This window comes from Microcaecilia unicolor, chromosome 1 (genome assembly GCF_901765095.1).
Source record: "Microcaecilia unicolor chromosome 1, aMicUni1.1, whole genome shotgun sequence".
Taxonomy (NCBI): domain Eukaryota; kingdom Metazoa; phylum Chordata; class Amphibia; order Gymnophiona; family Siphonopidae; genus Microcaecilia; species Microcaecilia unicolor.
The window spans coordinates 131,025,899-131,042,860 of record NC_044031.1 but is presented as its reverse complement, the minus strand read 5'-3'; the positions used below and the strand labels follow the sequence as shown (position 1 = coordinate 131,042,860).

The 16,962-nt window shown below is 40.4% G+C and overlaps 1 protein-coding gene across 2 annotated transcripts in view; it reads right to left on the bottom strand.

Annotated features, from left to right (window-relative positions):
• GATAD1 (GATA zinc finger domain containing 1) overlaps nt 1-16,962 on the bottom strand; it is a 43,200-nt gene that overhangs the window by 1,673 nt on the left and 24,565 nt on the right. For both annotated transcript variants that reach the window (XM_030200282.1, XM_030200290.1), the window contains exons 5-6: nt 11,563-11,622; nt 663-846 (exon numbers count right to left, since the gene is read on the bottom strand). In XM_030200282.1, coding sequence (XP_030056142.1) covers nt 663-846; nt 11,563-11,622 — 244 coding nt within the window. The remainder of the gene's footprint in view (nt 1-662; nt 847-11,562; nt 11,623-16,962) is intronic.

The window sequence follows — 16,962 nt, the reverse complement described above, 5'->3', positions numbered from 1 at the left end:
GGTGATGATTGGCTGATCCCAGACTGGAACGTCCTAACCACTCACATTTTACACTATGAAAGTTTAAGACTCAAAATGGAATAAAAACATTTTGAAGAAGCACAACTAAAGAGATGTTTTCTTTAATTTTTTTAACATAGGTTTTGGTCTGGTAGTTTCTTCTTGCTTCTTTGGGCTTCCCGTTCAATCAGATTTGGCTTCTAAGGTATACATGATGGTTATTCCATTTTAGGGGAATTAATCAAAAAGGGCTATGCAGCTCTGGAGAGTCAAGGTACAGCACTGGTAAGGGTAGTGTAAGCTTGATGTAAGCAGTGGCGTTCCTAGGGGCGCTGACACCCGGGGCGGATCGCTGATGCGCCCCGCCCCCCCCGGGTGCAGCGTGACCCCCCGGCGAAAGAACCCCCCCGGGTGCACGCCGCTGAGGGGGGGGGGGGGGGGTGCCGCGCGCCTGTCGGCTCTTCGTTTCCATGCTCCCTCTGCCCCGGAACAGGAAGTAACCTGTTCTGGGGCAGAGGGAGCATGAAAACAAAGAGCCGACAGGCGTGCGGCACCCCCCCAGCAGCGTGCACCCGGGGCGGACCGCCCCCCCCCCCCCCCCCTTGGTACGCCACTGGATGTAAGAGACTACAAGCAGTAGGCAGCAAAGTGCTGGAACTTACCTATGATGTATGATGCGGGGTCAAATTCATCCTTGGGGCTGTGTAAAGTAGGAATGAGCCAGGTTAAGGCTGCACTTTTCTCACAGTACTGATCCTGAATAAAGCCTCTGATCTGAGCATAGTATGTTTTTCCATCCTGCTCATCAACCACTGAAACAACATCGCCAATCTGATAATACACTCCCTGAAACAAAATACAATTTTACCTTTGGCATTCTGGACAAAGGGTAAGTATATTTCTAGTCAAGGATTGCAGACACTCAAAGATGGCAGAATACGAAAAAGCTGAGCCTATTCCCTGAGCACAAAGCAGACTGCCTTAATAGTGGCACAGACTCCAGTTTTCCCAAATGCAATCCTAAAATCCATCTTCATACATTAGTGAGAGGTGTATGATCTCAAAAGAGCTACCACCATCATGTCCTGAATTTCCAAGGATCATGAAAATTCCTTATGCAACTGTTTCAGGCAGTCATCAGTGACACTTAGATCCCTACAACATACCATGGAACATTTCAAACGAATGCTTCAGCTCAAGCTTTCATGTGACTACCAATGTTTCCTGAAGTTATTCTTTAAAATATTGTGATTTTATTTATTACATTTGTACCGCGCGCTTTCCCACACAATGCAGGCTCAACGCGGCTTACATAATAATTTGAAATACAAAGTCATCTAATAGAAATTTCAAAACATTGTAAGTTGAGCTTGATAGTACATAAGTTGATCTTGATAATGTATGATTAGTATAAGAGAGGGAAGACAGGATAGGATAGTATAAATTTGGGAGAAATGGGGTAAGGAGGGATAAAATAAAGGGGAGATTGTGAAGAGAAGGATGGGATGAGTAGAGGGGGAAAGGGGAGGTGGGGTAAGTAAAACCAATGATGGGGTCGTTATCTAAATCAGAATAGAATTGTGAGTGGAGGTTGGTGAGATTAGGTTGGGGCATTAGGATAAGCTTGCTTAAAGAGATGAGCTTTCAGCATTTTTCTAAAGGGCAAGTAATCGTTAATTAATCGGATTGGTCTGGGTAGAGCATTCCATAGCTGGCTGCCCAAACAGGAGAAACTGGATGCGTAGTAGGTCTTGTATTTAATTCCTCTACAATTGGGAAGGTGTAGGTTGAGATAAGTTCGTGAAGAAATAGATCTATTTCTGGCAGGGAGGTCGATCAAATCACTCATTTAGCCGGGGGATTCTCAGTGTATGATCTTGTGGGTCACTGTGTTGATCTTGAAATGTATTCTTTCTTTGATGGGGAGCCAGTGGAGCTTCACTCGAAGAGGTGATGCATTTTCGAATTTTGATTTGCCAAAAACAAGTCTGGCTGCCGTGTTTTGGCCAGTTTGGAGTCTCTTCAGTATTTGGGTTTTGCATCCTAAGAACACACTGCTGCAGTAGTCAGCGTGGGTAATAACAGTGGACTGTATCACATTCCAGAAAGTGTTGAATGGGAGGTATGGCTTCACTCGTTTCAATATCCACATCATATTAAACATTTTCTTCGTGGTGAATTTGGCGTGGTTATCAAAAGATAAATGGCTGTCCATCGTTACTCCAAGTATCTTTAAGTTGTCGGATATGGAGAGTTTGACATCAGGGGTGTTGAGAGTAGTTGGGAGGTAAGGGGAGTATTGGGAAGAGAGAACCAGGCACTGCATTTTTTCTTTATTTAATTTCATTTTAAAAGCATTAGCCCATGAGGTTAGAGTGGTAATGGCAGTATTGATTTTGTCGTGGATTTCAGATAGTTTGGATTTAAAGGGGCTACATATTGTGACGTCGTCAGCGTATATGAAAGGATTTAGGCCATGTTTGGTTAGTAGTCTGGCCAAGGGGATCATCATAAGGTTGAAAAGTATCGGGGATAGTGGAGAACCCTGTGGTACTCCACATTCTGATGACCATGGGGATGATAGATTTGTAGTTCCTTTGACTTGGTAGGATCTAGTGGTAATAAAGTTATTAATCCAGTTGATAACGTTTTATTTTTTTGTTACATTTGTACCCCGTGCTTTCCCACTCATGGCAGGCTCTATGCGGCAGGCAATGGAGGGTTAAGTGACTTGCCAGAGTCACAAGGAGCAGCCTTTGCAGGGAATCGAACTCAGTTCCTCAGGACCAAAGTCCACCACCCTAACCACTAGGCCACTCCTCCACCGATCACAAGTTTGTCCAAGAATTTGGTAAGGATGGAATGGTCAACCATGTCAAAAGCGCTAGATAAGTCGAATTGTAAGAGGATGATGTTGTATCCGTTTGCTATTTTAAGTCTGAATTTAGATATTAAGGTTAGAAGAACTGTTTCAGTACTGTGGGCAGGACGGAAGCCTGACTGGGACTCGTGAAGGATGGAGAATTTCTGGATATATTCGTTAAGTTGTGAGGTCTCTCTGTTTTCCAACAATTTGGTGATTAGAAGTATGGATGCAATAAATACGATGAATACAAAGAAACCTGCGAATGGCATTACCATGATAATTGGTAATGTCATTCGCAGGTTTCTTTGTATTCTTCGTATTTATTGCTGAAGCCATGACAAGCAAGTGTTCCTTCTGTCATTCTCCTCCCACAAGCTCCCATTATGTAATAAGACCAAAGTTATTCATGTTTTTATTACAAAGTAACTGTGACATTGTTTTTGTGGTTGAAACATGGCTCACAGAGAAGGATGATTTGATTTTGCAGGCTGTCTGGCCACTGGGTTATGTAGTCTAGCATGGTCTAAGAGACAAAAAAAAAAAAAAAAAGGAGGGAGAGGAAGTGCTGCAATGTAGACTTGCCGAAGCTAGCTGCTCTGCAGTGTGCTCAAACCTCTTTTGCAAGGGACATCAGATGGATAATGGTTCTTCTTTACCAATGCCCAGGTCTGTCCTCTACTCTTTGATGTTTGATTTTTGTCTTTTTACTGCACAGCTGTGTGGATTGTTCACAGTTGATACTTTTAGAATATTTTAATTTGTACTTGGAGGATCTTGCTGGTATGGCTGTTTTTTTTTTTAAATTTAGGATTTGTTAAGATGGAATCATCAGAAAGGTCACTGGTATGATGCTATTTTTTCTCTAGAAAGTGAGAATTGTTCCACTATTTTTGTGCCTTGGATGGATCACTGTCTATACAATTTGAGGTTCATTTAGGGCTAGATGGTTTTCCTTAAGCAGGGGATGAGGACCACATTAGAGGAAAAATTAACAAAGAAGAATTTTCTACTCCTCAGTTTCATTACCTCTGAAGAAAAGTTTGACTTTTGATAGTGTTCTGAAACGTTTTGCCTCCTTGAAACAAATAAAGGTCGTTGATCAGGTTAGGAAATCCTGCTTTAGTGGGGATCTGTTGCTTATTAGACAGACTTGGCATAAATCAAAAGAGGAGTCACAGAGAGAGAAGTGGAAAATGGAGAATAAATCATACAAAGGGGGAATTTGAGAGGCCAAGAAAGCTTTTTACTCAACTCTGATTTGGAAGAGCAGTAATGGTTTGAGGGAATGTTTTAAAATTATCGACTCAGAGAGCTGAATTTTTAAAATAGCTTTTATTGAAAAATGCAGCAAATCACAACAATAAATAGCCAGCCTGGGCACAGCATCAACCACAAACACAGCAAGAGAGTTGCATTTCAGGTTTCTTCTTTGTATGTATAACCATCTTCCAAGAACAAAAAAATTGGATTTCCTACTAATGGGAATTGTTCTAAATGTGGCAACATAGAAGGTATTTTTAAACACTTTGTGTGGGACTGTCCAGTTATACTTGACATTTTGGAAGACCGTATGGTCGCATCTGTGTTGACTCCCCACAGTTTACTAGACATGATGAATATTGTGGAGGGGGTATGAGTGTCAACTTTATTTCTATGTAAAGCATGCCTTGTAGCTAAAACAGTGCATTTTGCTACAGTGGATCAGGGACCAACCCCCTACCATGATACTTTGGCGAAATCAGATGCACAAATTGTTGTGAATGGAATGTCTGTTGAAAATGCAGGTTTACAGTCCAAAATTTATTTTGTTAAGATTTGGGATCCCTACTTGAGTACTTTAACCATATGTGTTCAATCTGCTTTGATAATTTGTAAGGAGAATCTGTAGTAGTATTTTCTAGAGAAAAAGGAGGGAGTTTAGGAGATACAGATCTTGGGCTGGTTAGGAGAACGGGCCAGGGAATGTGGGAGGTGTTGGGTTTAAACTACAGATTTATGGGAGAGGTTAAAATTAATAAAGTCTAGTAATCTTCTCTTGCAAGTTTGTAAATGTTTTATGACCATATTCTATTTTCTTAAGCTTTAGGCCAGGTCATGGATTTGATATACTATAAAATCGCCAACTCTGAAGTCCTCTCCTAGTTAAATATTGGTGGAGGTTAAAACCCTCTCACTTTGGAAGACTATTTTCAGGGGAATATATAGTAATGTAGGCTGCTGTGATAGATCCAGCACCTCATTCATCTTCTTCATGTGGTTAGGCCCCAAGCCTCCCAAGTATGAAAAGTCCAATAAATTCACTTGGTGATTCTTGGTACTCATCTCTTCTGCTTCAGCAGAACCAAAACAAGCTCAGTAAACCAGCTTTTGTGAAGAAGGATTGCCAGATGGGGCAGATATATTAAGCCTGGAGCTACTGAATCAAGCAAGCATTTCAGCTGATGAATTCACGTCCTCTCCGTTGTTTGTAAACTTTCAATAACAGTTTTCAAAACACACTATGAGCATGGATCCAGGTATCTTAGATCTTGGTCCAATATGTTCTAGAAGGTGCATTTCACTCCCAAGCAGATTTGGAACCCCCAAAGAGATACAATTGGCAGTAACTAGAGATTCAACATTGACAGGAGATGCTCTTCATTTCTGGAGCAATTTACCCCCTAAGATTAAAGGAATGATCATATCTTCTTTTTCAAAATAATTACTGCAAAGCTGATAAGTTCTGAAACTCAGAGGATGCCCACTCAATAGTCAGTGATGGATTATATTGTGTTTTGGATGGGAAGGAAATGATTTATACTGATGACATAATGGGTAGACAACATTAGAAATAGAAGATTTATAATGTTTAGTAAAACAGGATTTTCTAAAGGGATGATTTTTTAATGGTGTTTTTAATTTTTCTAACCCAGTGAAATTTGTAAAGAATTAAACAAAAGGGACTAAGAATGTCTATCCACTAATCTGTCTGTCTGGGGCAAAATAACCCTCTGAAAATATAATGGAATGGGACGAAACTCAGCAACTGGTAATCACATTGTGTTCAGAAATGGACCAAATCGGTTCTACAGAAATAAACCCCCTGCAAAAAACGGCCCTATGTATTTCTAAGGAAGAAAGTATTCCAGCTTCTCTAGCCTAAATAGTCACACATATGCAGCCACCTATATTTTATTTTTACTTGTAAATTTTGATGGAGTCTTTTCTATTTTGCATGAAGTTCTTTTCTCTGTTTGGTGTACTGTACACTGCCCTAGACTTTTCCCCAAATTAGGTAAAGCAAATTGATAATAAACAAACATACATACATACAACAAAACACATCATACAAGGACTTTCTTCTTTCAAATTACTTCTTCCCGTTCTCTACTCTCCCAAGCCCCCAAACTACCTCATCCCAAAAATAAAACCTGCACAACTGCCTCACCCCCTAAAACTAACCTTCACAATTACCCTGTCACCCTGAAAACTGCCCATACCCTCAACCCCCATCTGCCATCACTCCCAACAGCTACCACTGTAACCGCACATCCCCTTTACCTCCCTACAAATACCCCACCCCAAATACTCCTCCACCTCGCAAACTGCCAAAATCCTAAAAATTGCCCACTCCCCAAAACATACCCTCCCTTTCAACCAGCATAACCCTCCTAAACATTTCCCCCTGCTAAATGCCCCACCCCCAAAATTACCCCTACACAACTGTCCTAGCCCTAGAACTGCACTGCCACCCTGCTAAGTGCACCATCCCCGCAAACTGCCAAAACTCAATATACCCCCTAAATTGCATCATCACCCCCAGCTACCCCCACAGACACAACAAATGCAATATACACACAAAACAGAAATACACACACAGAGACACTTGAGATGATATCATGAGCCATGCTCTCCCTACTTGTTAGTTAATCTTATAGTGAACATATGTAGGCATTTATTTTTAATTGGTACAGAGAAGAACTTTTTAATAGCTAGCATCTAATTTAATAAATGGGGACTATTTATTCATCAGATGGGAATCTAATTATTTGATATTCCAGAAATACCTTAAAGCTCCTCTGTTTCTCACACATGATCATAATTAATTTAAAGCCCAAATTGTTCAATTATTCAATTTCCCAGTTCCATTCTGTTATTTATTATACATGGATGACTATAAATTGTTACCTTTTTGCATCTAGCATTCGTTTCCATGTTATATATTACAATACTCAATCCTCATTTAGTTTATTATACTTAATGTATACTATCCCGCATCACGTTTTGGGATAATGTGGGATATAAATTAAATAAATAAAATGATGACACTTTTTGTTGGAATCTTGTAATTTTATATCTGTTGAACTATAACACTGCCCTGATCTTGGCTGGGTATGTCACCATGACGAGGAAAAACACCACAAAGCCACCCCCCCCCCCCCCAAGTAGCCGCTACTGAAGAGTCCCGCCTGAGGTGGCCTAATGGTCGGGCAGCCCCTGGTGTGGAGAACTAGCCCCACTCACAGCAGAAAGTCAGAACAGTAGAAATCCCTCTCTAGCTAGTCAGAGTTCATAAGTACAGTCATACTGGAACAGACCAAATGTCAATCAAGCCCAGTATCCTGCTTCCAATGGCCAATCCAGATCACAAGTACCTGGCAAGATCCCAAATCAGTACAATACATTTTATGCTGCTTATCCTAGAAATAAGCAGTGGATATTCTGCAAGTCCATTTTAATAATGGCTTATGGACTTTTCTTTTAGGAAGCTAGTCAAATCTTTTTTAAACCTCGCTAGGCTAACTGCTTTTACTACATTCTCTGACAACGGATTCCAGAGTTTAATTACAGGTTGAGTGAAGAAATATTTTCTCCGATTCATTTTAAATTTACTACTTTGTAGCTTCATTGCGTGCCTCCTAGTCCTAGTATTTTTGGAAAGAGTAAACAAGCAATTCACGTCTACCCGTTCCTTTCCATTCATTATAGACCTCTATCATATCTCCCCCTCAGCCTTCTTTTCTCTAAGCTGAAAAGCCCTAGCCACTTTAGCCTTTCCTCACAGGGAAGTCATCCCATCCCCTTTATCATTTTCATCGCCCTTCTCTGTACCTTTTCTAATTCCACTATATCTTTTTTGAGATGCGGCGACCAGAATTGAACACAATATTCGAGGTGCGGTTGCACCATAGAGCGATACAAAGGCATTACAACATCCACATTTTTGTTCTCCATTCCTTTCCTAATAATACCTAACATTCTATTTGCTTTCTTAGCCACAGCCACACACTGAGCAGAGGGTTTCAACGTATCATCAACGATGACAGCTAGATCCCTTTTCTGGTCGGTGACTTCTAAGGTGGAACCTTGCATTATGTAGCTATAGTTCGGGTTCCTCTTTCTCACATGCATCACTTTGCACTTGCTCACATTAAACATCATCTGCCATTTGGATGCCCAGTTTCTTGTAATTTTTCACAATCCTCTTGCAATTTAACAACTTTGAATAACTTTGTGTCATCAGCAAATTTGATTAACTCACTAGTTACTCCCATCTCTAGATTATTTATAAATATGTTAAAAAGCAACAGTCCCAACACAGACCCCTGGGGAACCTGTCTCCATTGAGAATACTGACCATTTAACCCTATTCTCTGTTTTCTATTTTTTTTAACCAGTTTGTAATCCACAACAGTACTCTACCTCGTATCCCATGACTCTCCAATTTCCTCTGGAGTCTTTCATGAAGTACTTTGTCAAATGCTTTTTAAAAATCCAGATACACAATATCAACCGGCTCACCTTTATCCACATAGATTGGTGAGGCAAGATTGCCCTTCACTAAATCCATGTTGGCTTAGTCTCATTAATCCATGCTTTTGAATATGCTCTGTAATTTTGGTTTTTATAATAGTCTCTACCATTTTGCCCGGCGCTGACGTCAGGCTCACCAGTCTATAATTTCCCAGATCACCTCAGGTAAAAACTGATAGGTAAAAATCTGTATTCTGGCAAACAGATCTACGATAATGAATGGACTATAAAGATTGATACATGCCAATTCCTCCAAGAATGGGACAATAGATGCAAATACATACTAGACGACATAGCCCCGACTCAGACCAGAACCTCACATAGAAAGAACTCACTACCATGGTTCAACGAAGACCTGAAAAACCTTAAAACACAAGTTAGAAGGCTAGAACGAGAATGGAACAAACAAAAAAACGACTCCACATACGAGGCTTGGAAACAACTACACAGAAAATACAAATACACCATAAGACAAACTAAAAGATCTTATTACAAAACCATAATTGGACCAAATTACAAGGACACACATAAACTCTTCCAACTAGTGAACAAACTACTAGACACCACAACGGTCACTTCCAACCGTACAGATGCACCAACAGCAGAGAGCCTTGCGAAATACTTCAATGAGAAAATCGTAAAACTACGACTTCAGATACCTAGCAGCACCACCGACTACGCTACAATCCTTAACTGTCTAGACCCAGACCCTGGTGTATACCCAGCGGACTGAACCTGGACAAACTTCGAGACACTATCAGAAGGCATCATCTCCCAAATGCTTAAAAGATTTGCTAAATCTCACTGTAAACTAGACATATGTCCTAACAACCTTATAACATCGGCACCTCAACAATTTATAACAGACCTCATGGAACATCTGAACTATATGCTACAAAATGGTCTCTTCCCAAAGGAGAAAGGAAATATTCTACTCACCCCCATACCCAAAGATGCAAAGAAAAATGCTAGCGAACTAACTAACTACAGACCAGTACCATCTATTCCCCTAATAACCAAACTAACGGAGGGAATGGTAACCAAACAACTCACCGACTATTTAAATAAGTTCTCAATACTCCATGATTCCCAATCAGGATTTCGTTCTAACCATAGTACTGAAACAGAACTAGTCACTCTCATGTCCAAATTTAGACAACTGATCGCAACTGGCAAAAACATACTACTTCTACAATTTGACATGTCCAGCGCTTTCGATATGGTAGATCACAATATTCTACTACATCTCCTTGAATACTTCAGAATCGGAGGCAACGTTCTTACCTGGTTCAAGGGATTCCTAACCACAAGATCTTACCAAGTGACATCTAACTCGACTACATCTGCCACATGGACACCTGAATGCGGAGTTCCACAGGGATCCCCCCTCTCGCCGACTCTATTCAATTTAATGATGATACCCTTGGCTAAACTACTATCCAACCAACACCTCAATCCATACATATACGCAGACGACGTAATGATCTACATCCCATTCAAACAAGATTTACAGGAAATCTCCAACGACATTAACCAGAGTCTTTATATCATGCACTCATGGGTGGATGCATTCAAGCTGAAACTTTATGCAGAAAAAACCCAATGCTTAATAATTACCTCTCAACACAATACGAGCAAATTCACCACCATAAACACACCAAATTTGACACTCCCTATCTCGGACACCCTAAAAATTCTTGGAGTGACTATCGATCATCATCTTACACTTGAGAGTCATATGAAAAATACAACCAAAAAGATGTTCCACTCAATGTGGAAATTAAAAAGAGCAAAACATTTCTTCCCAATGTCAGTCTTCCGTAACCTGGTACAATCAATGGTGCTCAGTCACCTAGACTACTGTAATGCACTCTAATCTAGATGTAAAGAGCAGACAATCAAGAAACTTCAGACAGCCCAGAACACCACAGCTAGACTTATATTCGGAAAAGCAAAATATGAAAGTGCTAAACCACTACGAGAAAAGCTGCACTGGCTCCCACTCAAAGAACGCATCACGTTCAAGATTTGTACTCTAGTTCACAAAATCATCCATGGAGATGCCCCAGCCTATATGTCAGACCTGATAGACTTACCAACTAGGAATGCCAAAAGATCAGCCCGCACATTCCTTAATCTTCATCTCCCAAGCTGCAAAGGTCTAAAATACAAACTTACGCACGCAGCAAACTTTACCTACCTGAGTGCCAAGCTATGGAACGCACTGCCGCACAACCTGAGAAACATCTACAAACTAACAAACTTCCGAATATCACTGAAGACCCATCTTTTTAATAAGGCATACCACACAGAACAAATATAAATGCATGCATCTCCTTTACCTTACACAGACTTATTTGTATAATATCTGTTTGGTCTAAACTTCTACTATGTTACTCAAATTCTCTATGTAACAACATGTAATTATTTTATAATCTCTGCTTGTTTTAAACTTCTACCATGTTACTCAAAATTTCTATGTAACAATAATTGATTATGTTCTAATTCATTACCACCAATAAGATACATTGTAAGCCACACTGAGCCTGCAAAAAGGTGGGATAATGTGGGATACAAATGCAATAAATAAATAAATAAATAAATAGCCAACTTAGTTCAGTGCTTACCTAGTTAAAGATTCTGTCATGGACATTTTCACATTTTACCAGCATATAAGCTGTATTAGCCTTCTTCCATTGCTGAATGATACCAGCCCTCACGTATTCTCACAATACATATGCCTAGCCCCTCTCTATATACACACACACACACACAACATAGCTTTACACCAGGGTGTAAAAGAAGCGCATGGTACATATTTCTTTCCCATCATGTGACCTCACTCCTGTCAGATGCAAAATGAATATCACAAACAAAGAACATTTCTGTAAATAAGCCCATACCTTGTGAAAGATAGATTCAGCTGTGATTATGGTGGACACAACTTCTGGAGCCTTAATAGGCTAAAACACAAAAAAAATAAAATAAAAAAAGGGTTATGGTGTGAAACAAGAGCACGTTTTAAGCTTTTACTTTCTGCCAATGTGGATGTTTCTAGGTAAAACCAAAACTAAGATTCATCTGGTCTGCTAAACCTGCTTCCTTCTAAACTCTATAGACCCTACTTGATCTCCGGAATTAACTTCACTTCCTCACAGGTAATGATTCTCTATGCTTATCCTACATTTTCTTGAATTCTGTTACAGTTTTGGCTTTTACTGTCTCCACTCAGAGGTTGTTCTATGCAACCTCTACCCTTCCTATAAAGAAATGACGTTCCAGACAGGTCATGGAGCTTTTCTAGAGAAAAATGTAGAGTTGTCTACAAGAATATATTCTGACCCAGTGCCACTGCTGTAATGGTGATACACTGAACTGTGAAGAAAAGATACCCTAAAAGAATCGAACAGCAGATAAACAAAAACATGCAGGTCAGACTCAAGCCTAAGTGTAGCAGTTAAACCCTTAGCAAACGTCATAGAATGCAATACATATCATTTTCAGATTTCTGTTATCCTGACTATAAGGTGAAATTTATTCTTACCTGTTAATTTCCTTTTCTTGAGTCCTGCTATACTAGTCCTGACCAGACTTATGTGTTATGTCCACCTATCAGCAGATGGAGACAGAGACTTGAAGATTCTGATGACATCATCAGTACAACAGGTGATACAACCATAAAACATTTCCGTGAGCTAATGCCATTGACTAAAAAAAGAGATCAACACAATTTATTTTTTTTAATTTAAAATACATCCCCGTATGATCCACATTTTTCGACGGATTAAATTTTTTAAAAAAATCATTACAGCACTCAAATTCACTTTACAACAGTTGTTCAAAGGCTTTCTGAAATAACAATTTCTTCACCAGCTTGTGAAAAGTACAATTCACCTGTGTTCATACAGCACTAATAAATTGTTGCCATTCAAATGGGGCTGCAATAAAAAAAGGACTTATGACGTGTTTCAACCAACCAATAGTCCCTTGAAGGAGGAAACCACAGTAACTTATCTGTCTCAAAGTGCAACCGTCAAACTGGATGAATAAGTCGAAAAGAATGAAAAAATAAGAAGGAGCCTCCCCCGCCAAACTAAAAATCAAACAGAACCTTCATACGCCAAAAAACTGGCAAACAGCGATACTTACGGAACAGAGATGTAACAAAACACATTGGCAAGCAGCCGAGCTGCAGAATTCTGGACAGATTGAAGTAGTCAAAGGCAAACCAAATACCAAAGAATTAGAATAGTCAAGACTCACAAGAATGAGCACTTGAAGAACAGTCTGAAAATTACAATGAGAAAGAAAACATTTTAAACAATAACATACCTGCAATCAACAGTAGGAGTGAGGTTAAGACCCTAACAAAAGGCTTCATTAAGAGAGCAGAATCAACATTTACTCCTAAAACTCATAAATTGAGTACAAAGAGGAATTTCAACCTGACCAAATTTCAACACTGGAGGAATTCCTACCAAAACAGTCTTAGGGCTCCTTTTACAAAGCAGCACTACCAATAAGCACACGCTGAAAATGAATTGAATGGGCTTCTTCGCATTCAGTGTGCCACTAATCAGTAGCTCTGCTTTGTAGAGAACATCATCAATTCAGTTTTCGCAAGATTTATAGCCAGTTGATTTGTTGTCCTCCAATCATTAATAGACAAAGCATCAAAGGAATCGCCTGTAAATGGGATAAAAAATAAGATATCTTCAGCATTCAACCTATAAGAGACCTCAAGCTCATCTAACAACTTACACAATGATAACTTATGTATAGATTAGATATACAGACAGATATAGACATAGAATAAAACTGCAGAAAAAACAAGAACCTTGAGGCACCCCAATACCAACTGGTAAAAACTCTGTAGAAAATTCACTAAAAACATACTTAGATGTTCTCTCAGTCAAGTAAGATCTCAGCCAGTCACACACCAGTTCTCCTATCCTAACCCAGCCAGTAAAATAGAGCGATTCAGATTGCCAAAAGCTGCACTAACATCTAGCACAACCAAAACAAACTGTTTGCCCTTGTCAAACCCAAAGATGAATAACAACAATTGTAGACAGCAGTGAAGTCTCAGTGCTATGATATTTCCTAAAACTGTATCAAAAAAGATCTAAAATGTTACTACTATTCAAGAAATTCTCCAACTGAGTCAAGACGACCTTCTCCAACAATTTTGATAAAAACAGCAAAGAAGAGATTGTTCGATAGTCCACAGGATTTGCCAAGTCAATATTCCCTTTTTTTGGTATCAGACAAACAGATCTCTTCAGTAAGGAGAAATTAGATCTTACCTGCTAATTTGCTTTCCTTTAGTCCCTCCGGACCGGACCAGGATTGGACTGATGGGTTGTGCTCGCCTACCAGCAGGTGGAGACTGAGAAAAAACTCTGACTCTAGAGAGCCAATAGGAGCCCTGGCCATGTGACCTTAGCCTCAGTATTTGAATAACAAAGCAGGAAAGAAAGAAAGACCTTCTGTGCCGTATGGAATCCTAGCAGCCACAAAGCACTCGGCAACGCCAAGTATCAGAGCTCACCAGCAACTCTCACCAGAGAAGTGGTATGGCCCGATATGTATTACAGCTCACCAGCAACTCTCACTAGAGAAGAGGTATGGCTCACTTGTACTATAGCTCACCAGCAAATCTCACCAGAGAAGCGATATGGCTCACATGTAATATAGCTCACCAGCAACTCTCCCCAGAGAAGTGGTATGGCTCACGTATAATATAGCTCACCCGCAACTCTCACCAGAGAAGTGGTATGGCTCACTTGTCTTATAGCTCACCAGCAACTCTCACCAGAGAAGTGGTATGGCCCACTTAAGATTTTATATATATTCCATCAACTGAGCTTACCAGCAACTCTCACCAGAAAAGTGGTAAATCATATTTAAGGTTTTATAGATATTCCAGCAACTGAGCTCAGCCACAACTCTCACCAGAGAAGTGGTATGGCGTATTTAAGGTTTTATAGATAGATTCCAGCAATTGAGCTCATCAGCAACTACCAGAGATGTGGTATAGACCACGTAAAGTTCTGTATATATATAGTATTGTTCCACGAATCGTAAAGGAATGAATACACTTCCTACTGAATACACTTCCTACTTAATAAAAGAAGCTAAAGAGTAGAGAGAACATGGGAGGGGCCTGGTCCGGTCCGGAGGGACTAAAGGAAAGCAAATTAGCAGGTAAGATCTAATTTCTCCTTCCTTAGCGTCCCTCCGGACCGGACCAGGATTGGACTGATGGGAAGTACCAAAGCAGTAATCTGAAGGGAGGGACCCTATGAAAACTGCAGAGAAATGTTCATGCTGCATAGACCACCTGGCGACAACTAACATGTAGTGTGTCCCAATGAGCAAAATAAAATGAAACTAGGACTAAGTTGCCAACTTACCAATGTGCACCGAGAGCACCAAAAATCGCCGTAGTAAGAATAGAGCCCGCTTCTGAAGTTGTGGAATATGTTGTAATACGCTGTGGAACTGCCCTCTCAGCGAGAAGAGAAATAGACATTCTCATTTCCTTGATCCTTCGCGATATAGCGGGTTAGAAACAATGAAAAACTTTTAAGCCTACTGGCTAGAAGGACAAAACCAATAAGAAAAAACCGATTGGGAAAGGTGAAAACTTTAAACTACAGCAGACCGAAAAGAAGTTACCAACCGTAGAAGTATTCCACACATAGATCTACTTGCTGCAATGGCTACTGGGAAATACTGCTTGAAGAGGAAAACTTTATAGAAAAAGTTATGGCTACTAGAAAACAGAACTTTAAGAGTCTGTTCACCTGGTTCACCTAGCTGGTGGACGAAGCGGGAGGTACAGGTGCAGGACTCCTTTAAGAAACCGCTTTGACAGTGGATGCTGCATAAGCGTGCGGTTGTCAACAGTATCATGCATCACTGATAGAGCTGCCAAATGAACTCTAATGGATGAGTAAGACAGACAAGATTTCGCAAGATGCAGAAGATATTCCAAAACATGCAAAATGGATACTGTTTGTGGAATGAAGTGGCGAGAGGAGTACCACAGAGTGAACCGTCGCCACTTTGATTCATAGGACTTTAATGTAGATTTCTGTCTGGAAGCAATTAAAACTTGAAGTACTTCCTGCGAAAATATCAAAGATGTTGCAGACCCAGTAACCACGCCATAAGTTTGAGTGACTGGGGGTCCGGATGTAGAAGGGTGCCTTGGTTCTGCGTAAACACCTAGTGAGATGATGGAAGAAACGCATAAAGAAGGTTGAAAAACCCCTGCTGGACGTTGGCATCTGTCCCTGTCTCCGTCAAGACTGTTGCTGAACGGAAGAAGCAAGAAATGTTCGTGAGCCTGAAGGCAAAAAGAGATAGCCCTGAAGTGTCGCAGTGAGGAAGTAAGGCTGAAAAAATGAGAGTCCATTCACCTAAACGCAGAGTGACACAACTAAGAAAAAATGAGTACAAACTCAAGAGTATACTCTTAACTCCTCCTTGGCGGATGACATAACCCATTGCCATGGCAAGGACCAACATAGCTCTCTCCGCCTTGTTTGTCAGTAGGGAAAACAAAATTCACCCGAAGGTAAAACGAATTGCTGAGGTCCCCCAGAAAAAAAATATATAAAAACAAGCTTCTGCCAAAAAGTGTACTGCACGAAGCATCCCAATGACAGAACTAAGGTTCTTGAGATAACTAGATGACACTTAAATAGCGCGATTGATGACCCTGAGATTCGCAATAGGATGAAGGAAAATTCCTTCTTGGGCATTAGAAAGTAAAATTGCATTCTGCAGAATAGAGCGAGGAAATGGCCGAAGGCCCAAGGTCACCAAGAAAAATATAAACTGGGATGTTTGCAGAGGAGACAAAAGACTGTGCGCCAACCTGACTAAACAAAGAGAAAATCAGAGATATCTGATGAGAGATCAAATGAGAGGCCTGGCTACAATCACCACCCAACCTAGAGACTGTAAGAAATGCAACACCCGGTGCGTGACCTGAGAACTCTGCTGATAAGACTTTCTCCAATTAGGCAGTCGTCTAGGTAAGAATGAAATGACCCTAAGAGCGCAATGAACATCCTCTTAGATCTATAAAAGAACGGAAGAGAGAGTACTGCTGAAAATGACCGGTTAATGCATAAGCAAAAAACTAGCCATTCTCTGGACCCTGAGGAGAAGAGGAAGGGTGACCAAGGACACCAGTTAAATAGGGCTACAAACTCCAACCCTATCTCTATGGCGTTCCATAGTTGGGTAAGTTCTGAATATAGAAAGTTCTGAATATAGGAGTCCACCAG